We start from the raw sequence: 26,302 nt of genomic DNA, 5'->3' as shown, positions 1-26,302 counted from the left end.
AGCTGATGTCATCAACATTCCCTGGGAGTCTGATGCTAACTGTAAGCATGCTCTGTCTGAGGTTTTGTTAGACTTCAATCTGAGTTTTATATATACACAATCTGACCATAAAGAAATGCCTTAGCTGGAACTACTGAACACCTAAACAGGATTGTGAATGCTTGTATAGACGGATTATTTGTTGACGTCCCTCACAGCTAATAGTTACAGGGTCGAATTTGGAGCCAGACTTTATTTTATGAATAGGATTTTTTGACAGATAAAATAGAAAAAAAACAACCAAACAAAAAAAAAAAAAACACCAGGAGCATGTAGAGCAGGTTAATAAGAGCTTTTTAAGACAAAAATGATGAGGTTCACAGCAGCAGTTACAGAGAGGGGTGACAATATTCTGATATAAATCAATGGCAGCCAGGGTCAGTAAGAGCCGGAACAGCCCACATACAAACTTCCTATTTGGAACACGGTGGCTATTGCGTTAGCTATGTCCATTTATATATACAATCTATGACATCCACTTATACCTGACACAACTAGCCCCACTCCCCGGTAGAGCCTGAAATCTGCTGAAATCCTACAAGACACTGACATAAAACCAGACAGGACAGCGACTCTTTCTGCAGGAGACATGAGCAGCAGAGCGTGAAGTGACCTAGTCTGATAATCCCTCTATTGATCAAAGAGTTTTCAGACAATCTAAAAACTGTTTTGGCTGTGTCATTGTGTCTCCATGGTAACTGGTGAACATCCCACCAATACACATACATGTACAGTAGAATACCTGTGTGATTAATGCAAAATATCTGTGGTAAATTGTATGATGTGTAATAGATACGCAGTAGCTTTTACACTTGTACTAGTAAATCTCCAGCTGAAATGCATTTATGATCGTATTAACAAGTCTAAAATGTTCTTGTTCGAAAACTTATGCTGATGAAGAACTTGACTTTTTAAATTTGCTTTAAAAAGAAGTAGAAGAGCAGGCTTTTATTTTAACTGCAGAGCACTTCAGAAAACTGGATTAGAGTGTTCTTAAAGTGGTGTCTTGTTGTGAGCAATGAGGGAATTAGGACGAACAGTGAGAACAAATTAATGTTAAAAATAACACCAACATTTTTACATTATAATTTATTATTACTTAATTAAATCTATAACAAAATGCCTTTCTTTAGAAGGGTATTGTAACAGTAGTCATCAGCTCAGCTATACAAACGTCCTTTTTTTCATATTTAAAAGATATAAAATTTAGTTTTCAGATGATTATTCCTATGGTAATGGTCCAGATATTTTTATAATTCTGAAACCTGTGGATATGCCAACTAACTATCTGCTTTGCTTTATGTATTTATGGCACTGTGATGAAATTAAATTGTGAGATTTTATACAAACTTCCCTTAGTTAGAAGACACACAAGCACAAGGGTTTTGAACACGCTTTGTCACTGTGCGTCCTATACTGCTATTGCTGAAGACATACTTACAGTTGGTTTCTTACTGTGAGAGCGATGCCATTTTTCCAGATGACTGAACTGAACCCATGTGGAAAGGAAAAAATCAATTAATGCAACTTTAACATGATCCTGTACGGCTATGCTCATCCATATTCTAGTATCTTCAGCTGTTTCCATGAATTCAGAAGCAAAATAAAACACGACTATGTCCTTGTTGATAAACGTGCTTTCAAAGTACAAGGTCACTATTTTACCAGTGAGGTTTCTTTCAGCCTCGAGTCTTATTTGTGTCCACAGAAGATGCCTGCTGCAGCCCATAAGAGGTGTCAATAAATCTGAAAATTGGAATTGCGTTGAAGTGAACAGAACGGTCGATAACAACAGCAGTGGCCTATGACTTAAACCTGTGCCCGGCTCTCTCTCTCTGTTCTATTTCAACTACACCTGATTTTATGTCAAATTTGCATAGCTTTATTTTGTAAGGAAATTTAAGGACAGCATTTGGCTCATCCTTTAATACTGCTGGGACCTTTCTCTATGGATACTTTGCAGCTGATTTCATCAACATTCCCTGGGGATGTGATGCTAACTGTAAGCATGCTCTGTCTGAGGCTTGTCAGACTTTAATCTAAGTTTCATTTTAACACAATCTGACCAGAAAGAACTGATTTAGTTGGAATTACATCAGGTGAGTGGATTGGTGCTGTTAAACAAGTCCCTCTTGAATAACATTAGAGTCACAGGTTAGCTGTCGTTTTTTTCAGTTTTTCTCACCTTTTTGTTGAAACTCTAACTCCTAAACAGGACCATGAACACTTGTATTGATCACAGGCTCTTAAAAACATGTTGTATTTTATTCTTCAGTTTTCAGACAATCTTAAAATGTATTTCCTAATGTGTACATTGTATCTCATAATAACAGGTGAACATTCCACCAGTGCATATACATGTAGAACACCCCAAACATGATGTCACGCAGAGTATCAGTATTTGAGGTTTAGGTTTTTGGTTAGGAGTACTAGAGAAAAAAATACAATTAAAATGTCAGAAAAGTTAAATCAAAGTTGATCAGTCGAGTGGAGATTGTCCAATGCTCACAAAATGGCTAATACATCTACAATATGGGCGGCAGTAGCTCAGTTGGTAGAGCATTCGCCCACTGATCTGAAGGTTGGCGGTTCGATTCCAGCTCTCGACATAAAACATCACAGGTTGAGCGGTCAGATCCACTGGCCCACAGGTTGGCTGGTGTGATTCCAGCTCCCACAGATGAATGCTGCTGTTGTGTCCTTGGGCAAGACACTTAACCCACCTTGCCCACAGTGTCTGTGTACACTGGTGTGTGAATGGATGAGTGGTTCCATGTTGTAAAGCGCTTTGAGCACCTTGAAGGTGAAAAGTGCTATAGATATTTACCAGTATGTTTGAGTCTGGTAAACAAAAACATGAAGGCAGCACATGTCTGGAAGTGTCTGCCAGATGAAAGTCAAGATGTCAATAGGAGATCAATAGGTTAAACAATACTGATTATTCAGGTTATCCTGGTCATTAGTATCAATAATAATATCAATAGTAATATCATTAGCAGAATAAAAAAAATTATTATTGTAACATTTTTAGAAGCAATATGGCAATTTACAATATACAATCCTAAAAAGTAAACCCAGATTTATTTATTTATTCTTATGTCTGTTTATCACTCATTATAATTTCTATCATTTGGAAAGTCTAATTTTATGAAGGTTGTCATATACAGGAGGAATGGACCTTGAGAAGAAAAGAAAATCAAGTTTCTTTGTTGCTTTTTTTTTTACTGCTGTTTGAATATGGTGTCAATATCTGTGAATAACAACACTAACATTTGATATTGTGAATTTCATAAATAAAAACATGCTAAATAGTTACAGTTCTCTAAGAAAACAACACAAAATAATTTTATTTTGTTTGTAACCCACGTCTATTCTTTAGCTGTGTTTCTCGCAGCATTGTGACACTTGTAGCCAACAAAATAACACTTGTCTTAGTCCATTGCCATCAGTTCGATTTCCAATTTTCACATTGTCCAAACAATTTCATATTTCCCATTTTGCACGTGCATCCGATGTCATCAACAGTCCCTGGGGGTGTGATGCTAACTGTAAGCATGCTCTGTCTGAGGCTTTGTTAGACTTTAATCTGAGTTTCATTTTAACACAATCTGACCAGAAAGAACTGATGTAGCTCGAAGTACAACAGGTGAGTGGATTGGTGCTGTTAAACAAGTCCCTCTTGAATACCAATCCAGTCACAAGCTATCTAGTCTAGCCAACTGTTTTCCAGTTAGTTTTTCTCACCTTTATGTTGAAAACCATAACAACTATTGCTGGATTTCAGATGACATCACAGCATTCTATAGGCCAGTGTTAATGAATACAGATGGGGACAGCTAAAATTAATACTGTTAAAATTATGTTGTAAAATAGTGAGTTCTTGCGTTTAATTAATAATTGAAAATACCAGGTTCAACATTATTTGTGAGTTTACCTTTTGGATATTTCATGGCAAAGTGCAATGTAACCAATAGGGAAATGTGGCTCTAATCACATTCTAGAATCTGAAAACCTCCAATACAGGACCATGAACGCTCCTATTGACCACAGGCTCTTAAAAATGTCTTAAATCCATTTTGCATTTTATTCTTGAGTTTTCAGACTATCATAAAAGTATTTGTATGTGTATGTGTGTATTGTGTCTCCAGAGCAACTAGTGAACATTCCACCAATAAATATACCAGTACATGTAGAACACCCCGAGAGTTATATCACTGCAAAGTATCAATATTTACTAGCGTCTGCCAGATGAAAATCAAGATGTCAATAGGAGATCAATAGGTTAATCAACACTGATTATTCACGCTATCCACAATATCATTAGAAGTAATTGATTTTAATTAAGCTAGTGTTATAAAAAATAAAACAAATTTAAATCCATTTTGTATTATATTCTGCAGTTTTCAGACAATCTTAAAAAAGTATTTGTATTCGCGAGTGTGCATATTGTATTGTGTTTATTGTATTATTGTATTATATTTGCTAATGTGTGTATCATGTCTCCATAGTAACTGGTGAACATTCCACTAATACACATCCACACACAGTTCTATTTCCAATTTTCACATTGTCCAAACTGTTTCATATTTCATCTTGCACCAGCCCAGCCTCTATATGTTCCTAGAACACTTGTTTTCGTGCTAAATTATTGACAGAACCTTTCTCCTATAGATCTCCATGTCTCCGGAGAGGATCCTCTGACCTCTGCTCACTCTCTCCATCTATCCTTATTATTTATCTATCTGATACACCACCCCTCCCGGCCATCGCTGATAGAGTCCAAACACGACCATTACTTGGCTCCAATTTGTCAGAGGAGAGGCCCACATGCTCTGGCAAATGACTCCTAAGCGCTTCCTCTGTTCGCCAGATGAATTGTGGCGATAATTAAATCTCATTTTTCTTGTGTCAGAGATTGGGAACATTGAGCACGACTAAACCAACACAGAGACAAGAGAATGGATGGACTTTACAAGCGGGAAAAAGAGGAAGAACAAAGGCAGTATATTCATATTATTAACACATATACAGTAGTTACTAGTACTACTACATCTGCTATTGCAATCAAAACACTATCAAGTATTACATCTACTACTACTACTACTACTACTATTATTAAAACATTATCTACTATTACTTCTACTAATACTATTACTATTATCAAAACACTAGCTACAACTACTACTACAACTATAACAACTAGTCCTACTACCATTATGAAAACACTACCTACTACTATTACAACTCGTCCTACTACTAGTCCTACTATTACTACTACCACAACAAGTCTACTACTACTACTACTACTACTATTATCTTAACACTATCTACAACAACAACAACAACAACTACTACTACTACTACTACTACTACTACTACTACTACTACTACTACTACTACTACTACTACTACTACTACTACTAGAACTACTACTACTATTATCATGACACTATCTACTACTACTACTACTACTACTACTCCTACTACTATTATCAACATATTATCTACTACTACTACAACTACTCCTACTACTATTATCATGACACTATCTACTACTATTACTACTACTAGTACTACTACTACTACTACTACAACTACTACTACTACTATTATCATGACACTATCTACTACTATCACTACTACTACTACTACTACTAGTACTACTGCTACTACTACAACTACTCCTACCACTACTATCGTGACACTATCTACTACTACTACTGCTACAACTAGTACTCCTACTGCTACTACTATTACTACTACTATTACAAAAACACTATCTACTACTACCTCTAATACTACTACTACTATGACGAAAGCACTATCTACTACTACTACTACTACTACTACTACTATGAAAACACTATCTACTATTACTACTACTACTACTGCTATTACTACTACTACTACTACTACTACTACTACAAAAACACTATCTACTTCTATTACTACTACTACAACTACTACTACTTTTTTTCACATGTACACCAAGTAGTGTGGCTACCATTACAGCTAGTACTGCTGAAGCTGTTGTCTCACTCCATAGGTTTCAGACTGGTGACAAGTTTTAGTATTGAATAGTATAGTAGTATTGATGTTTGAATGCTTTTCACAACACTAATAGCGAGACAACTAAAGTAATTGGACAATGAACAGAATAACATTACACCAATTAAAAAGGATCTGTACATACAACTAATACTTCAAATACAGGGCTAGATCGTGCTGAGCATCTTTCCATGTGCTTAGTTGGAGGTAGTCCTTAATCGCTGTCCAAAGATGATTCAGATATGTTTCATTTGCAGCTGAGACCTCCTCCTCTTGTTTATCCGACATCCTCCCATCGCCATCTGCACGGTGCCTCTCGACCCTGCCCTCCGTGAAAAATACACAAGGCTCGGTCACAGCTCCAGAGCCTGCTTTAAACACATGAGTCATACAAGAGTAAAAATATGCCCAAAGTGCCCATTTGAATTAAAGGACACATTTACTTGACTTTTGAGGTTTTAAAGAAGACAAATTATGAAGGGCTATTTACTTGTTGTTCAAAATTGCAAAACACAGATGCTTAAGACTGTTCATGGTGGTATTTCTCTGTAATTTATGCATTTCTCTAGTGGCTAAATGAATTTTTGAATAATAGAAAGGGGGTGAGGGAGTCTCAAATGCAGAACAATACAAGATTACTAAAAAATGCATGAATCAACTTAAATGCAACTTTGAGTAAGCTAAAGATGAAAGAACATTGCCCCTTTGCCTTTCTTTTCTCTTCCGTTGCATTTTGCTTCATTCATGTTTCTTTCATTGATCCTGTTTACACGATTGTCTCACTGTGATTTCCAGAATTCACTTTTTTAAAATTTTCCCTGAATTGTGACGTCAAAGGTAGAAACACAGTGCAATTTTACATTTGTGAAGAAACCAATTTGATTTTTGTGGCCAAACTACTGCACTTGGGATTGGGTTTTCCAGGTGCCACAGTGGGGTGCCGGCCACACACTTTACTTGGTATGAAAGTGGTGTGACAGTGTTGGTGGCTGATCCCGCAGATTGGCAGGCTCACTTCCGTCTATGTGCCCCATAGACTGTGCAATAGTAGTTTATCAACATCGAGAATATTGCACGGAATTGTAAAGCGAATTTGAGCATCTAGAAAAGAGCTACCATATTTTCCTGGTTATTAGGCGTGCTCTTAAGCCTCTAACCCTATCAAAAAACAACCGCACGCCCCGCAAGCCAGCCCTATACACGAATCCACTTGGGTGTACCAGCACGACTTCAGTAAACTACAAAGCCGCACCACCCGTAGCACACACAAACACACACGGAGCAGACAGCGACTGCACAGCGAAAAACACCCACAGCCACACTCACCACTTCACACAGACGAGGAACGGAACGGAGGAACGAACCGAAAAAGCGAACGCAATGTGCCACCTCTAGACACAACTGAACAATTGAGTCACTGCGAACACACCAACAATCCAGCGGTCCCAGACAGCACCCTCCCTACACGCTACAATTGAACAAAGCCCAGAGTCACAGTGAACGTGCCAAACAAAGTCCCACTGACCCATCCAACTGTTGTGTTTCCTTTAAAGTCTGGTACGGTTTATTTGTGAAAAAAGTTTGAAAATAGACTATTTAATGACAGTGCGTCTTATAATCCAGAGCGCCTGATCCCCGGAAAATATGGTATATAGGAAAAGGGTTTATTTTATTTATGTATTAATTTATTTATAGATTTTTAGATAGAGATTGTTTAAAAAATATGATCAGATCATGGCAGACTGCTATAAACACTGCCATAGAAGAAAGTCTGTGTTATTTTGGAGAGTCCTTATTAAGTTGGGTGTCAGGACAATTATACTCGCAATATGGTAAACTGACTCAGCATAAATTAGATGCAGCTGTACCACCTTATTTTTAATCCAACTCATGCAACACAGTGTTTTGTTCATTGGAGTTATCCTCTTGGCAGATTTCCTCATTTATTCCATGCTGCCAAGTTGTTAATCCTCACACAGAGGCACAGATCCGACACTACAACCACTGCACACTGGATACTGATGTACATTACAAACACAAAATCATACTTACGATGGGTCCTTTTCAACCACACGCATGCATGAACACCATCCTCTATTCAAGTGTGGAGGTCTATTCATTATTATGGGCTCCGGTGAACTGAAGCACCCATGTGTCAAACGCTACACCCGAGGGCGCAGCCTGGACCTCTGCTAGTTTAAATGCAAGTTCACGTTTAGACTCGCCGCTAATAGGAAGGTCATTTAAAAAGAATGGGCTTTTATTGTTGTATCTCAGGTTACTGCATGTGTTACATATTTTAGTATCAATTAATTTTCTTCAGCTAACTGCTTTAAAGAGCCTATATTATGCTATTTTCTGAACTGTTTCCTCATCAAATACATACCTGGAGTAGTGTTTTGTTTCATTCACACATGTTTAACAAACAATCAGTGAGTTCTTCTTTCAAACTGAATAGACTCTGTTCCACTTTGTGATGTCATGTGGTAATACAGGAAATGCTCCACTGTGTTTTTAAACTCCATACACCTACACTAGAGTCATTTGGATAATTTCACCCCTGGAATTGTCCATCTCTACTGAACAGGTGAATAGGTAAAAGGTAGCTGTTAATGTGACAACTACTACTACAGAACATCATAAGGTGGAACTGTTTATTTTGAGCTTGTGTATGAAACAAAACAGAACTTTGTGTATGCTTTTGATGAGGTAACAACATTATAACATGTCTTAAAGCACACAATCCATTTTTTGTAATATAGTACCTTTAACGGTGGCTAATATAACTTGAAAATGGAGGGTACCCCACTTGCTTGTCTCCATGGAGATGTTATTACTTTGGCTGGAATTTTGCTTGGATGTTTTTCTTGCTCAGAAATACTTTAAAAACATGTATTGAGTTGGCTCAACTCTCCACAGATCTGACCTATTGACTTATTGAGCTCTACTGGCTCAGGTTACAGGTCAGATATGTGAAAACCACTCACAGTAAGTTGATGTAAAGCAGTAACATCTCCAACAGGGATGCTACAATATCCAAATCTCTTGATATAATATTTTCATGATATGTATATTTTCTGTTTATTGCTATATATGCTACTTTTTCTTTATAAAATGCCTTGACAAGCCTTTGGTACTGTTATAATATATGAGTTAAGATAGAATTAAAAGTGCTAAATAACAGTTATTTCTTAATGTAATCTGCACTGAAACAGCAAAGGACCATGGTCTATGTAGTTCCCTTTGTTTTTTAGCTATTGCTGCACCATATCAGTGAATCTCAGCAAAGTGATTTGATATATTGAAATGGCTCACGGTATTATTGTGAGACTTTTGATGATACGCCATTACAATATTATGGCATTGTTACATCCATTATCTCCATTTAGACAAGCAGGTCAGCCCACACGCAGTAAGAATGCATGGTTTAGTTACAGTTATTTTGGGCAAAACATTAATTGAAGTGTCATGAGATAGGTTCGAAGAGATAGATAGGCTACATTTCAAAATAGCACAATGAAATCTAACCCACAACCTGCAGTAGCTCTATTGCGTTAGCTCTGGTCTCCATCCTGCTGCTTTAGAGATCAGATCTGATACACGCGTTCTTTTTAGACTCATATGTAACCGGATTATACATGATCTGGGAGACCTGTGTTTGTATTGAATGATCTGCAGTAAACGTTCTATCAGACACTGCCCCATCCATTTTATCTGATTCAGACCTGATGCACTTTTAATGAGCAGTCTGACAGAGGAGACCCGTCTCAGAGCTGATCTATGTTTGGTGGAACAGCAGTGATGGATATATTGCTGTGTTATTGACCGCTATGACTTCATTTGAGGGTTCCTGGTGAAGATAAATCACTAAACATACAAGACAGAAACCATTGCTAAGACGTACATGCTCTCCGGATGAGTTTTTTCTGACCAAAAATGGTTACAGATGAAAAATTGTGATACTTTGCAGTGACATCATGCTGGGGGTGTTCTACGTGTATGTGCATGGCTTAATGGTCCAGTTACCATGGAGACACAATGCACACATTAGCAAATAGTGCCAAAAACCCCCCAAAAATCACAAAATGGATTTAATCAACATATTTTCAAGTTTGTGATCAAGCCGAGAGTTCAGGGTCTTGTTTAGGTGTTTGACTTTCAACAAAACATAAGACTGAATGATAAATTGTTTGCATGTAAAAAAAAAAAGCAAAGATTAAATATTTACACATTAAATTTACAAATGTACACAGATGGTTGACTAGTGAAGTGAAGAAACAGCACCTATTAAACCTCTTAACTTATGCAAAATTAACTGTCGTGAGCTTTAAGCCATGTTTTCTCATCACAAACAGACCTGGAGTTGTGTTTTGTTTCATTCACACATGTTTGAGTAATCCTGGATTATTAAAATATCTCCATCTCCAAAGATCAGAATGCTCTCTTTTATTTTGTGATGTCATGAAGCTGTAGTTTTCAAGTTAACATCTGCTTTTACCTTTAGTTCAGTAGAGATTGTCAATATGAGGGGTGAAATTATCCAAATGGCTCTAGTGGAGTTTAAAAACACAGTGGAGCACATCCTGTATTACCACATGACATCTCACAAAAAGGAGTATTTTCTGTTTGAACTCATCCTAAATATGCAGGGTTTGTGTGTTAAACCTGTGTGTTAAATGAAACAAAACACAACTCCAGGTCTGTTTATGATGAGGAAACAACATTATAACAGATCAGAAAACAGCGTGATACGGGCTCTTTAATGAGAAGTACATGTTCTAAAATGGTTGAATGTGAACCACTTGCTTTTTAATAGACAAAACCTAGTGAAACCTTTTTGATGGGTTTACAAAACGGTCATTACTTGATTGCTTCATCTTGTAATAATTAAAAATCCATATTCATCTTTTGATCATCTACTGAGCCACTGAGGACGGAGCAAGCACCTTTAACCATCTTGGATTAGCATAGACACCAGGTATGTACTGCTTTATTTTTACAAAGACTAACTTGAAACAGAAAATATCAACAATTGCAAACAAACATTATTTTTAATGTTAAAATTTCCTTTTACCTGAAAAGATCTTACAGTGAGAGGAGGCAGGTTTCAGTGCTGAGCTCTGGAGAGATTAAAGGATGAATAAAGAGCAGATTACTGAAAAGCTGCTGAAAACCCCTGAAATCTGGAGAACGCAGAGGTGAAATACAACCACAAAGCTAAGCAAGGTAAAAGTCTATCATTTAATACAGAAGAAATCACAACAAACCAAATAGTAACAGGAAGAACAGATTTGACGGTAACCAGGTGATTGAACCCACAACCTCACAAACAGACCTGGAGTTGTGTGTTGTTTCATTCACACATGTTTAACATACAAACCCTGCAGTTTTAGGCTGAGTTATTCTCTCAAACAAAAAACACTCTGTTCCATCTCGTGATGTCATGTGGTAATACAGGAATGTTCCACTGTGTTTTTAAACACCATACGCCTTCATTAGAATCATTTGGATATTTTCAGACCTAGAATTGTCAATTTCCTCTGAACAAAAGATAAAAGGTAGCTGTTAACTTGAACTTAAACAACCATATTTTTTGGACAATAAGTCACACTTTTTTTCATGGTTTCATGGGTGGTCCTGTGACTTATACTCCGATGTAACTTATATATTAATATTTTCACACTGACAGGCGTGACAGGCTCTAGGCTTGTGTCTCTGCTACTCCTATTACTCCTGTACCTACTGTGCATGTCTCCTGCAGAAATAGCCTCTGTCCTGCTGCAAGTAGTGACATTCAGCCAAAAACAGTAATCGAGCAGCAGAAAGAAAGTTTGGAGTGAACGAGAAACTTGCGAGGGACTGGTAAAAGGCGGGGATGGAGAACACAGATTTGCGGTAACCGGAAAGGTGTGCCATGCAACTTTCCTGGAAGTCATTGCATGGATGGACAAAGCCTGGACTTAAGTGACAACCGAAACCATCCTGTCGGGATTCAGAAAGGCCGGAATAATTTTAACTGGACTTGATGCTAAGTCTGACGACAGCTACACAAAAGAGGAAGCGTCATGCTTTTTACCTCCGGAGGTTGGGGAGTTGCTCAGAGTGACACCAAGGATGAAGAATTCAATGGATTTAGTGATTTGGAATGAGATGGAGAGTTTAGTAAACTTGTTATGTATATTGAATAGCTCTTAATATGTGATGTTAACAACCTGTGGTTCTCTGTTCTATTGTTATTACTATAACTTGCCTTTCAAGATGAAATGTCGGTTCTTGGTCTCTGATTTTATAAAATAAATTTCCCCCAAAATGTGTGATTTATAGTCCAGTGCAACTTATATATGTTTTTTTCTTCTTCATTACGCATTTTTTTGGCTGGTGCGACTTATAGACCTGATCGACTTAAGAGTTAAAAAAAAAAATGGTACATTGGAAAATTCCAGCAATTTTCCTACTTTCATCCAGTACTTTCATGGTTTAGAATACAAGATCACTGAACGATTCAGCTTCCTGGTTATAGGCACCATTTTGAGCACTTTTCAGTATTTGAAAGATATTATCATTTTAAATAACTAATTACTATGAAAACAGTCCTAATATATCATCAAACTGAGACTCTGAGTGATCTATCACTTTCTTGTGAAGAACTAGACCTAAAAGAATCTGGAGTTTCTTAATGTTAAAGTGTCTCCTCTTGAGACCAAACCTGAGCTCCTTTGTTGCTTAGGAACAGCCTATAGACCCGTTTCTATGGTTCCCAGAAACTCAAATTAGAGACGAGAAAAGTTAAGTTCATAATATTAAGACATCTGATCTAAAACCTGCAGATAGAGAGGGCAGGGCATAACCTCAAAGAGAAACGATTCAGCTAAGTAGAGCAGCGTTAAAGCAGCTATTAAAAGTAAATGTGAACCGAAAATTGTAGTAGGCTTAAAAGTTAGTCATTAGTACAGCCTAACACCAAAAAAACATACGATTAAATATGAAAAATATGTGTCTTTGTGACTTTGGTTCAACAATGCAATGTATAATTTAGGCTTATACTAGTCCTTTTAAAATAATTTTCTATGAACCTCAAGCCACACTAGGGATGCAACCATACTAATATCAAAATGTTCAATATCACCCTCACAACTGATACTATGCAGTGACTTCACGCTGGGGGTGTTCTACATGTATCTCTGTTGGTGGAATGTTTCGGTACCATGGTGACACAATGCACACATTAGCAAACACAGCCAAAAAGGTTTTAAGAAGTCTGAAAACTCAAGAATAGAAAATACAAAATGGATTTTAAACAACACATTTTCAGGAGCCTGTGAGCAATATGAGCGCTCCTGTTTAGGAGTCTAAATATCAACATTTTTTCAGTCAAGTTCGGTTCAGTTCAGTTCAGTTCAAGTTAGTTCTTTATAATTAGATTGAGTTCAATTAAACTTCAGATTCTAAAACTCTATGTCATTACTTCAGTGCCATACTTTTGTAGATACACTGACATCTCCATAAAGGCCTAACTCTGCTATATTTGAATAGAAAACAGAAAGTGCAATTGAATGCAATTTAATGTTGCCTGGAAATCCAGAAGGATATTTCTCTGTATTTGTTATACAGCTCCATATGAGTCTGGATTCGTCCAGGCAAAATTTTATGTTTATTGATAATTAAGTATAATATAAAAACAAGCCTAAAACATATTTAAAACACACAATAACAATATATATATATATACACATATATATTGTTTCATCCCTAATCCACACAAAACAAAAAACTGAATTGGTGAAAAATGTTTAAAAATTGTAATACTTGTCTATTATTTATCAATCAAAGTATTAGCCCTATCTTTCAGTGGTCATGTAATTGTGGAACTTGTTCAATCTCTGTGGTAACTGATTTGGATGGGCCTTGTGTGTACTTTGAGGTGGAGACAGCTGCTTCCTCTTTTAAGTGGACCGTCATGAACTCTGCAGTTGAAAGGTGCGGCCAGAGGAAATGTATCAGACGCTGCATTGAAAATGAGATTCAAAAAATGATCTATGAATCATGAAAAGGAGACTCTGTTCATTGCCCATAGACTGTAGACTAAGTGAGCCTGATGTCACCCATGGCATTCGGCTCCAGTCAAATGAAGTTCATAGGAGCAAAGTTGGAAAGTTCCATATTAGGCAAAAAAAATGACAAGTCTCTCAGCAGCAGTTACAGAGAGAGGGGTCCCACGTTATGTAGTGGAACCAAATCACAACATTTACAAGCACATTTTAGCACTTTTTCAATGGACTGGCAAAATTAATAGTTCTGGGTAAGACTTGGTTTAGTACAGATCATGTGGTGTTACTAGTTTGCTGTAGTTTGCATCAAAAGTGGTCAAAGAAAGAAGCAATAATGGTGAAAATGCATTTGTTTTGTTTCCTTTTGTACGTATTTTTTTCTCTTTAAATTAATACATTTACATACTTTTTCTGTAATATTTGTTAATAGTGTAAAGTTGTTTGTTTCAGCATGGGGGTGGGTGGAAAACATCATAAAATAAATACATATTGTGAAAAAATAAACATGCTTTAGACAAGAAACTACTGGTCAAATTTCTAAAGCTAATCCTGACAAAAGCAGCCCGTAACACAAGTATATGTCAGAAATGATATGATATAAGATAAACCAATTATTAATACAATAATTGCCAATAAAACTATGCTGATATTGTTTGTCAGATTTATGTAGTGTTACTAATGGCTGTAACGACTGAAGGCTTTTAACAGGCAACACTACAGTTACACACAAGGAGTTTTAATTCACTTGTCCATTATGGCTCCTTCCTCTCTGCATTATTCATGCGTCTGTGATATCAGCCTCTAGCTCCATGGCATAGTGCAAAAATACAAGGGCACAGCAAATCAGTGCAACAGGGTCACAACATATCACTACGGCAGCATTTATTATACCTGAGTGCCAAGGTAAAATCAGATTCAGCTATTTCAGTTCCAGTACTGATAATGATACTTTGTGTTTATCTATACCCGATATTAACCAATAAAATAAGACTGTAGGGATGGAAAATGGCTCTTATTTTCTTAAAGCTGTTAATTTATAACACACAGATCTGATTGTGTTCTGCTACTGTTATTTATCAAATCACTACTGAACAGATTTGTATGAATTCTGAGATGTTTGAGGCCAAAATCACCCTGTAAATAATCTTATTACATCAATTTATCATCTTTGTCTTCGTTATGACCTCTTGTATATGGCTGAGATTTTGTAGTACTTGTTTTTCTATTTTATTTTGACTTGTACATATACATTTATATAATTATGCCATATTTGACACCAGTCTCTTGCTATCTTTTTAGATACTTAGAATGTATTATTACCATTTATATTTTTTACACTGTGTTATTATATTATATTATATTATATTGTGTGAGCTACTGTGTCAAAGTTATTTCCCTTGTGGATCAATAAAGTTTGTCTAAATCTCTAAATTAAAGGACTAACCGATTTCATGGAACCAATACTCAATCAAACTTTTTTTTCAGTATCGGTGCTGATATTCGATACCAGTACCAGTACAATCCTCATAAATATAAAGCAGATCCTGTTAACCAGACTAAATTGTCACTGATAAACAATATACTTCTAGTACTGAACTTGAAAGTATTCCTAGGTAGGTAGCAATAGTTGAAAATAGAAAATGTGTGTAAAGTTACCACCATGGCACTAAAATTGCAAACAATGATGCTCAAATTTCAAACTCAATTTTGATTTTAAGGAAAAAAAAGCTTCCAGTTAGATTTTGAAGACTTTCCATTTGATATAGTATGTTTAAAATCGTTAATTGCTATGGCAACTGTCATCATGTTTCATCACATTAGAATCAAGAATGGCAAAACTTGTCCTAACCATCAGAGACTTCAGCATGTCCTCCTCCTACCAGTACCACTAGCACTTATTCTTGCATATAGTTTGATTGACATGAACACTGAATCATGCTTTCTGTTTATCCCAATAGGACATGTTGACATTTGAAGAAGTGTTTGGCTGTTGTAGAGTTGTGTGTGTTTGAGTGTGAGAGCTCTGTACCGTCTTGGGGCAGTGCACATATCGGGCCAGGCTGATGATCAGGTCGTGTGTGATGGGGTCCACCAGGTTCCTGAAGCTGGCGTATCGGTACAAAACATCATCCAGAGAAGTCGACTCCATCCCCAGGTCCTACACACAAACACAAACAGGTTCATTGTATGCTTTATATGATTTTAGAGCTCTTTATTTAAACAGACTTTGTTAATCAAACTATCCATGGGTGTCAGAAATTAGGACTGTTTCCAAAGCAATTAACAATTTAAAACCAAATATCTTTTGAATGGTGAAAGTCCTCAAAGCTGATCATGGATCTATAATAAAAACTGGGTAAAACTATGGTGAGACCAACTAGTGGCCGCTGCAGGTACTGGAGGTACTGGAGGTGCTGGGGTTACTGTGGCATGAGCTGTGTCATGACTGGTGCTCCCCTCCCTCTTTTCCCTGTGCGTGTGTGTGGGCGGAGTCTCCTGGACCTTAATTCTCCTCACCTGCAAGCAAGATTGTTTTCTACCTACACACGTGATCCCTGCCGTTTCCAGTCCTGCTCCAGCCCTGTTCCAGCCCTGCCTCTGCCCTGCTCAAAGCCCTGCTTCTGCCTGCATTCAGCCCATTGTAAAATAAATTCTAATTTTTCATTTTGTGAACCGGTCTGCAGTCCATTTTTTGGGTCCCTTCATTGTTGCGCCATAACAAGCTGCACTCTAGGAGCTCTCGCTCTGATTGGTCAAAAAGGACGTTACTGACGCCACACAGGTAGGAGGCGCTAGCACACCTTATATCACCAGCATGGGCTGATATTTTGTTTTGGCCAACCTGTTGCCTAAAGTTTACAAAATCTCTGTTCAGCATCCATACATTAAATGATAAATAATAGGCCTACCTAGAACAGATTAGTCACATACACAACAAGGTCAAACTAGAAAGCCAACAAAACCTAATCCCATAATATACACGTGAACAGTCTGGTGAATGGTCCAACATTTAAAGGCTAAGGAAACACACTGTTGGCCTAAGCTCAGGGGTGCAGTAAAGGCCATAGACTCCCCTGGCACCACACAGCTCACGCTCTGTGGACTTCTGCCAATTGGATTAAGACCAATCCATTAATCTCATACGGTCTAGTCCTGCAGAGTCGCCCAGGAAGGATGGGAGTGGGCAGAGGATCAGGTACAGCTGCATGTCCAAACTGAAGTCTAAATATAGGTACAGGTTGTGTCCATGTCAATTGTTTCGAATCCCTATAGTCTAAAACTGAGCTGGAGAACTACACTGGATTTTGGTGTTTAACTGTCAGATTGCAGACTTGTTGACCTGGGTTATGGTTAATATCTCGATAATTACTGGGCCTAAAACAAAAACTAACACTCTAAGTTCTCTATCAATATAAAAACAATAGCGCACGCACAATAGCTTCAGAAAGTGGTGCTAGAACTGATGCTGAGTCTGATGACAGCTACGCAGAAGAGGAAGTGGCGCCAAGGATGAAAAATTCTATAGATTTAGTGATTTGGAGATGGAGAGTTTGGTAAACTTGTTCTGTTCTGTTGTTTATGCTATAGTTATCTGAAGAACTGTTCATATGTGACGTTAACAGCCTGTTGTTCTCTGTTCTATTGTTATTACTATAGCCTTTCAAGATGAAATGTTGGTTCCTGGTTTCTGATTTTATAAAATAAATTTCCCCAAAAAGTCTGGTGTGACTTATAGATAAAATATGGTAGTTTGTGAAAAACGTGCAGAAAGTAAGAGCTCTGTGCATTTGTGGACAGCGAAGATGCTTCTCTCAAGTGGATGTAACAAAAGTTAGATTTTTCATCTTGTTTCGCTGTTATGATGATTATCAGATTCAAATACTTGTCATGGCACTCAACCCAGATAATATTTAGAACTCAACTCACAAATATGAATCTGCAACATTTGTAAACAAACTCTGTCTTTATTTTTTGCCTATAATATAAGTGTACTCATTCCACTAAAGTTTAATTGATTTTACTAAATTTCTCATAGATTTAGAATAGAATGAGAATAGAATTTCCCATTATTATAATGTAATGCCAATTGGAACCATTAGCCCAGTTTATGAGCCTGTTCTCAATTCAGTCTCTCTGTCCTCTGTCACTGTCCACCACAGGAGAATGACTCTCATTGTAGTTCAGCTCAATTATGCTTTTCATACTCTCTACGGACACGAGGACCACAGATATTTAAGGGTCTTTTATTGGTCTAGAAATATCTGCGTCAATGACTTTCTCTAAATATTCCCCAGAATGCATCATGCTTTGGGACCATTTTAAAAAGTGCAGCCGTTGCGTCAATCCTGTTCATTAACTTTAATTATAAGTGTTATTGCTGATTAGTTTTTTTTTTATATAGAGGCAATCATAAATAATTTTTCAACCTTTTCGTATTGGGATAACAAGAAATTTTAACATGTTTTGTAAGGTCAGATAAAATTGTATACACAGTCTATTCGTGGGGACTTTTTACTTTGTGTGTTGCAATATTAGATCAGCGTCATAGTTTGAAGTTAAAGGTCCCATATAACAGAAAATTGACTCTTGTGAGTTTTTAAGTTATAATGTTGTTTCCTCCTCAAAAACAAACCTGCAGTTGTATTTTGTTTGATTCACACATGTTGGAGTAACCCTTTATTATTAGTCTGTCCACATTTCCAATGCTCAAAATGCTCTGTTGAACCTTGTGATGTCATGTAGTAGTAGTTTTCAAGTTTACAGCTACTTTTTTGGAGATTGGAGATTCCAAATGATCCTAGTGAAAGTGTATGGAGCTTTAAAACACAGTGGAGCACTTCCTGTATTACCACATGACATCACAAGGTGTAAGCTGTTTGAGAGAAGAGCTCAGCCTAAATATGCAGGATTTCTGTGTTAAACATGTATGAATGAAACAAAACACATCTCCAAGTATGTTTGTGGTGAGGAAACAACATTTTAACATAGATCAGAAAATAGTGTAATATAGGTCCTTTTTTGATATGTGTTATTCTTGGTAAAAGGTAGGGTTAACGTCAGGCAAGTATTTATTATGGCAAAGGTTAGGATGAGTCACCAGGAAGATTGCATTATTTTCAAGGTGACTGCTCCTAACCTCAATGTAATGTCCCCACAGAGAAAGGACGCCTACTTGTGAGTGTGCATGAGTGTGTGTGAGTGTGCAAATATGGATAACGCACTTTTAATGGATAGAGCCTTATGTCTGGAGTATGGTTGTCAAAATTATTGAAAATCAGCAGCTAATCGATACTAAAACTAGAATCAAAACTAGATACAGGTATTGATACTAAAAAAGTCACATTCACAGGACAGAAATGATCCTTTCCTGAATAGCTTTAGAATGATCTTGAGCTGTATCAGAGCAAGTATAAGAGCACATAGACTAGTGTCGTATTTTTCGGACTATAAGTCATACTTTTTTCATGATTTGGGTGTTTCCTGCGACTTACACTCCAGTGTGACTTATATATCCAAATTTTCACCCTGACAGCCGCGAGAGGGCGCTTTAGGCTTGTGTGCCAGTATCTGCTACTACTGTACCGCTGTCCCTTCAAGCCCTACTGCACATGTCTCCTGCAGAAAAGGCCTCTGTCCTGGTGCAAGTAGTGAAATATGCAGCCAAAAATGGAATCGAGCAGCAGAAAGGAAGTTTAGAGTGAGCGAGAAACTTGTGAGGGACTGGCGGTGAGCGGGGATGGAGAACACAGCTCCATGGTAACCAGACGGGTGCACCATGCAACTTTCCTGGAAGTCACTGAATGAATGGACAAAGCCTGGACTTCAGTGACACTGAAACCATCCTGTCGGGATTCAAAAAGGCCAGAATAATTCTAACTGGAACTGATGCTGAGCCTGACGACAGCTACACAGAAGAGGAAGCGGTGCTCTGGTTACCTCCGCACAGTTGGCTGAGCCTGACACAGAGGATGAAGAATTCAACGGATTAAGTGATTTGGAGTGAGATTTTATGCTATGAGTGTTTATGCTATGGTTATCTGAAGAACTGTTCATATGTGACGTTAACATACCAGACGCCTATTCAGTCAGTTGTTCTCTGTTCTATTGTTATTACTATAATTTGGCTTTCAAGATGAAATGTCAGTTCTTGGTCTTTGATTTGATAAAATAAATGTCCCCCAAAAAGTGCGACTTATAGTCTGAAAAATACAGGAAATGTGAAAATCACATTCTATTTTCTAAATTAAGATTAATTATCTTAGTGGTACCAGGATCAGTATTGAGTATCGAGTCTATTCCTTGGTATCGAAAAGTTGGACCAGTGTTCATTTTGACAAAACTATTTAATTTCACCTTTTTGCCATTTGACTAAAACTTGTATTAGTTTCAGTCAAGATTTAATTAAGAAATTTTAATTATGATAAAAGATAGATGCTGAGTTTGTTAATAGGCTGGTTTGGGGCTCTGGGATTAAAAAATTGAATCTTGTCCACTCATTCCTTTCACTGATTTATAGTTTTATGATTTGATTAAAGCAGTTTCAGTAGTTTTACTCAGCAAAATGTTATGTAATTTTAGTCACACTTTTAGTTATTATTGCAGTGAAATCACGCAGTGGGTGTTCTACATGTATTTCTACCGGCAGAATGTTTAACAGTTACCATATGACACAATGCACACATTAGCAAACATAGCCGAAAAAAAACAACTAACAGAGTAGTGCTTTCAGTTAGAGTTCATTTATTCTGAACATTCTCAAATTTAAGAAAGTACAACATATAGTCTATACTTGGAAAAACATTCAAAACATGTACTTTTAGTGAAATAAAAGATTGATTCAGTCCTTCACAGATAAAATCCATGGAGTTTTCTTCCTGTTGCTAAAGACATCTGTTGTTTTCATCGTTGCCATGGTTTCCCTGTGGATTTCTAATAAAGCGCATTGATGTTTGCTCAGCTTTATCATTACATGCATTAACTGTATGTCATTTCAGATTTCACACCTCTATCTCCCACACGCCACAGATTCACACTTAACAAAGCCAGGCGAGACTTCACACGATTCAATGGGAAAGGCCACAATATGTTCAGCATCCGTTTGTTCAGCCTATAGGTTTAAAATAGGATGGGACCATGTGTGAATGTAAACAATAATCCATGATATGACTGTTGACGGCTACAGTAACAGTGTCTTAATCTGATACAAATCATCTTTTCTTTGGTAAGATTACTGGATGTGTACACAGCCCCTAAAAAATAAACTAAACACATTTTGTATGTTAAAGACACTCTTTTTAATGTGAGGGTCTGACACCTGCTTGTCTCCATATAAATGTTTTTGGAAGTTGCGTCTCCACAGATCTGACCTGGCTGTCTCCATGGAGATAGATCAGTTTAAAGCACAAACGGCTTTAGATAGACAAGTAGATAGATACTTTATTGATCTCTGAGGATATTCAAAGTTTGGCAGCAGGAGCATAGAAACAAACACAGCAGTAGCTAAATCTGATTCAGATCGTGTTTTTCTTTTCTAAGCTTACTGGATGTGTACATAGCTGGTAAAAAATAAACTAAACCAATTTTTTATGTTAAAGACGCTCTACGCAACTTTTTTGATATGAGGGTCTAACACCTGCTTGTCTCCATATAGATGTTACTGCTTTGGGTAGAATGTATGGCAAATTGGTGCATCAAGTTTTGATTTATTTATTTGGATTTCTTTTTTCTATTATTATTACATACATCTCTTATTGTGAGCAGGCTTGCCTCTCCACAGATCTCACCTGTAACTTTGTGACGTCACTGTCTCCATTAAGATATTTGAATGTTTGATGGAACACTATGGAACACTCCAGGCAGAGACAAGCAGGTGGTATATTCTCCATCAGAAGCAGTTACGCATTGCTCCTCTAACTCTAAAGCTCTAAAGCATTATGGAAAATCAAATCTCTGTTTTATTCAATTTTAGTGTGTTTAGTGTTAGTAGTGTTTTATTCTGTTTATTTTTGTGTGTTCAAATGTTATTTTAAGTGTTTTATTATCCTTGTTTTATAATCCTTGTATTGAAAAAGACTCTCAGCTGGTTTACCTTGAATAAATAAAGGTTAAAAAATACATATCCTGGATTCGTCAAATACTTTTCTAAATGAAGATGTTATTGCTTTGTCTGAAATGGTTCACAGTATGACATTAAACCTTTCTATCTTCATGGAGACCAAAATAGACCAAGTTACAGGTCAGATCTGTGGATCGGCGACCCCGCTCACAGACAGAATGCCTGTTTGTGAAGATATTTATGCTATAAAACCACCTGTAACTGAATAAATGTAAAGCAGAGCTGTTAAATGTCATAAGGCGGACCAATAGAAACAAGCACCCTCAACAACCCTCAAAGAAAAATATACATTGTGCACCTTCAATTTAATTTGATTAGTCTTTTATTCTATTTATTTTTATGTAGTTATTCAAATGTGACTGTGAATGTTTTCTAATCCTTGTGTTGACAGGGAGCTACTGCAAAACACAGCAAGACTCAGCTGGTCTCCCCTGTATAAATAAAGGTTAAAAAATGACTTATGCCTTGACACGTGTTGCATCTTCTAATCTTAAACTCATGCTATTTTCGGTTTAATTTTGGTCTCGTCTCTTTAAGCCCGGGCAGAGACAGAGGACTCGCCCCCCCACAGACAGGTATGAGTCACGGAGGTCTCCATGTGGTCCTTTGTCTGCAGAGGGAGAGGCAGCGCAATAATGACGGCAGCTTTGAATGAGCCACTTTAATCAGCTGCTGTTTCCATAGAGCGCAGATACAACAGGTGCAGGACTCACACGGACAAGACAGCCACGGGGAATTATACAGTCTGCAGGCTTCATGTATTTCGGCGCCCATAATATATAATGTGTTTGTTTATTTTCAACATAAACTAAAAAATGATTCCAAAACTATGGCTTTAAGTATCCCAATACCCAATATCTACAGATGCCAGTAAATGGATTAAAAATAGACTTTATTTTCCTAAAAACAAGAAATACCGTATGACAAAATGTGTAATGTAGCTCTTATTTACCTCTCAAGTGACTATAGAACAGATTTGTGAATTAAAAGCTAAAACATTATGAGACTTTCTGGACCAGCTATTAGATTATTAGATCACATTACTATTAGATCTATTCATAGCCCCAACCAGAATATCAGCAGAACCGATATTTTGGAACCGATACTCACTCTAGCAAGTTTTCATGGATTGGTACCAAAATTCAATACTAGTATCGGTATCGGTGTATCCCTATCTCTTATTTATTCAATCACAGTTGTGCTTAACCTGCCAAAAACCCATGAAAAAGATATTTGCGAGTGAGGTCGCACATCCACAGATCTGACCTGGTTGTTTCCGTGGAGATAGATAAATTGAAACAACAATCAAGGTTTTTCCGTTCTGATATCAATGTTGATACTTTTGCTTTAGATGGCTATATAGATACTTCATTGATCTCGAAGGAAATTCAAAGTTTGGCAGCAAAGGCATAAAAACAAACATAGCAACACAGAAAAAGTTAGTAGTCCATCCTCTTGCATCCTCAGGGGTCAGCCAACCTTTTTCAAACTGAGAGCTATTTCATTGGTACTGAGTCATATGAAGAGCTACACTCTTCTCAAATAACAAATTTGCTCAGTTTGCCTTTAGTTATACATTATTGTTAATGATTAATGATAATCTTCTATGTGAAGACACTGATCACGTTAATGATTTCTCACAATAATAATCAACAATGACAGTGAGGTGGGAAACAGAGATCAATATTCTGCACTTTAACTTTATTAATCTCAGTAATTGTTAAATTTTTAAGTAGATTGTTAGCAGTTATCATCATTGCTTCTACGAGTGCGTTTACATGCACATCACTATCCTGGTTATAAATGTAATATCCCAGTTTCTTGACATAATCTTACAAATGCACAAGTTCAAAAATGATATATTTAATAAATCAGGAGAAACACAAACAATCATAAGCTCCTTTAGTATAGGAAGCTCGGGAGGTTTCTAACCAGTGAACACTGCACAGATCCAAACACTGTTGTACAAGTTGTACACTGCAGCAAATTCTTAATTAAAATCTTCTGCCTGAATAAACTCAACTTTACAACATATAAACCATAACCACTATAGAGCCACATCAGCCCGTTTGACATTATAACCTTTTTAATGCAGCTTTTGCACACAGTTGTTTGTTTTACAGACACGAAACTTAAAGCCACATGGCTCATTTGCATAAACTGAGCTGATCGCTCATCTGAATCACTTATCTAAACATGTATAATGAACATTTTTTTAAGATATTGTCATTTTTAAATCTATATAAATGCAAGAGTGATTAAAAAAAGAATAGCAACAGAATAAAATAAAATTTTAGATGCTGCGCACTAATGAGTTGTACTATTTTTAGAATAGGCCTGCGGGCGACTCACATAGTCCTTGAGGGCGATCTGGTGCCCGCGGGCACCATGTTGGTGACCCCTGCTTTAAGTAGAGGTGAGACGAGACACAATTTCCAGAAGAGATTGGGTCTATGAGAATGAGACCAGATGAAATTTTTACATCATTTCTAATACGTAAATAGTGTTATGAATTACCAAAGTTGGTTTCAGAATTTGTATTTACTTAATTTAATATTTTAGTTGTCACTCTAGCACTGCCTTTTGGATCTATGATGACTCAAAAGATGCAACTCACAGACACTGAATCCTTTTTTCCCTACCCACTTGGGGAAACGAATCTCAAAAGATTATTTTTCTCAAGTCTGCACAATCTTGAGGCAATTTTGTCTCACAAGATCTTATGGCATGAGATCTTGTCCCATCTCCATCTTTAAGTGTCTTTGTAACTGTGATTTATCATTTAGTAAGTAATTGCAGAACAGCTTTGAGACGTTTAGGGTCAACATTGGCAGTTACCAAAATGGATATCGACTAAACCATTATCTTGGAACCGATATCCAGTTCCATCAAATTGTTCAATACCAGCAGCGATATCTAATACCTGTACTGTTTTAGTGCTTCCCTACTTTAAACATCCCAGGTAAAGCAATAACATCTCCATGGAGACAGACCGTAGACCCTCTAATAATGCCAAACTGATAATATATATTGAAGCACAGTACAAACTGTTTTATAGGAGATTTTAACAAGTAAAAAGAAATACTTGGGAATAGTGAAGCGAAATAATACTGAAAAAAGAGAGGTGATGCGTGAGAGTAGTCCCTGATGAAATATACATGACAAGGAATCAATCAAAATGCACAATCCTCTTCCTTTGAGAATGTACACACAGACTACACACAAAGTACACACATAGTACACACAAAGTACACACAAATATAAACAGGGAAACAGCGGGTCCTCTCTGCTCATTATGAACTTGCCACGCTCATTAGACCCACATCAAAGACCTGCTCCAGAGTCTGAACCCATCTGAAGATCTGAGGACCAAGTCTAGTCCTGGTCCTGTTAGGGTCTGGACCTCGACAGCCCCTAACCTTTCTATCTTTGCAGTATATGAAGTGTCAGAAATACTAGACCTGTCACAATTTGAAGTACAATATATTGATGAGGTAAATATTGATGATAAACAATAGTAGCGAAAAATTTTAGTGCTTAGTTTGCATCTGTAATGAGTCATAGAAGTTATTGATTCAGTTAAGCTGGTCGTGTGATCGGCTGTGAACTGGAGACATTTGTCACAGTGAGGGACAGGAGGACACAGGACAAACCGCTCTCCATCATGGATACTCCTGCTCACCCACTGCACCAGACTATAGAGGGACAAAGGAGATAATACTCCCTACAACTGTACAAAAACTCGCCCACTGCACTAGACTATAGAAGGACAGAGGAGCTCATTCACCAACAGGTTCCTACAGCTCCACTCAAACACTGATAGATACAGGACTACATTCATACTATAATACTCCTTACAAATATACAACAACTCACCCTTATGTAACAGATAATGCTCCCATCAACTGTACAAAAACTCACCTTTACGTAACAGATAATACTCCCTACAACTGTACAACAACTAACAATTATGTAACAGATAATACTCCCTATAACTGTACAAGAACTCACCCTTATTGAAAAGATAATACTCCCTACAATTGTATAAGAA

General features: G+C 37.1%; 1 protein-coding gene across 1 annotated transcript in view; it reads right to left on the bottom strand.

Moving 5' to 3' along the window:
* The window catches only part of lrrc75a (leucine rich repeat containing 75A), a 90,507-nt gene that overhangs the window by 48,171 nt on the left and 16,034 nt on the right, over positions 1-26,302 (bottom strand). Inside the window, exon 2 of the mRNA XM_020924995.2 lies at positions 16,165-16,293. Within this exon, the coding sequence (XP_020780654.1) occupies positions 16,165-16,293 (129 nt within the window). The remainder of the gene's footprint in view (positions 1-16,164; positions 16,294-26,302) is intronic.

Source organism: Boleophthalmus pectinirostris, unplaced genomic scaffold, assembly GCF_026225935.1.
Source record: "Boleophthalmus pectinirostris isolate CB_2022bp ecotype Guang Dong unplaced genomic scaffold, ASM2622593v1 HiC_scaffold_9, whole genome shotgun sequence".
Lineage (NCBI taxonomy): Eukaryota > Metazoa > Chordata > Actinopteri > Gobiiformes > Gobiidae > Boleophthalmus > Boleophthalmus pectinirostris.
Note: the sequence above shows the minus strand (reverse complement) of the source record. Positions and strands in the feature narration are given on the sequence as shown.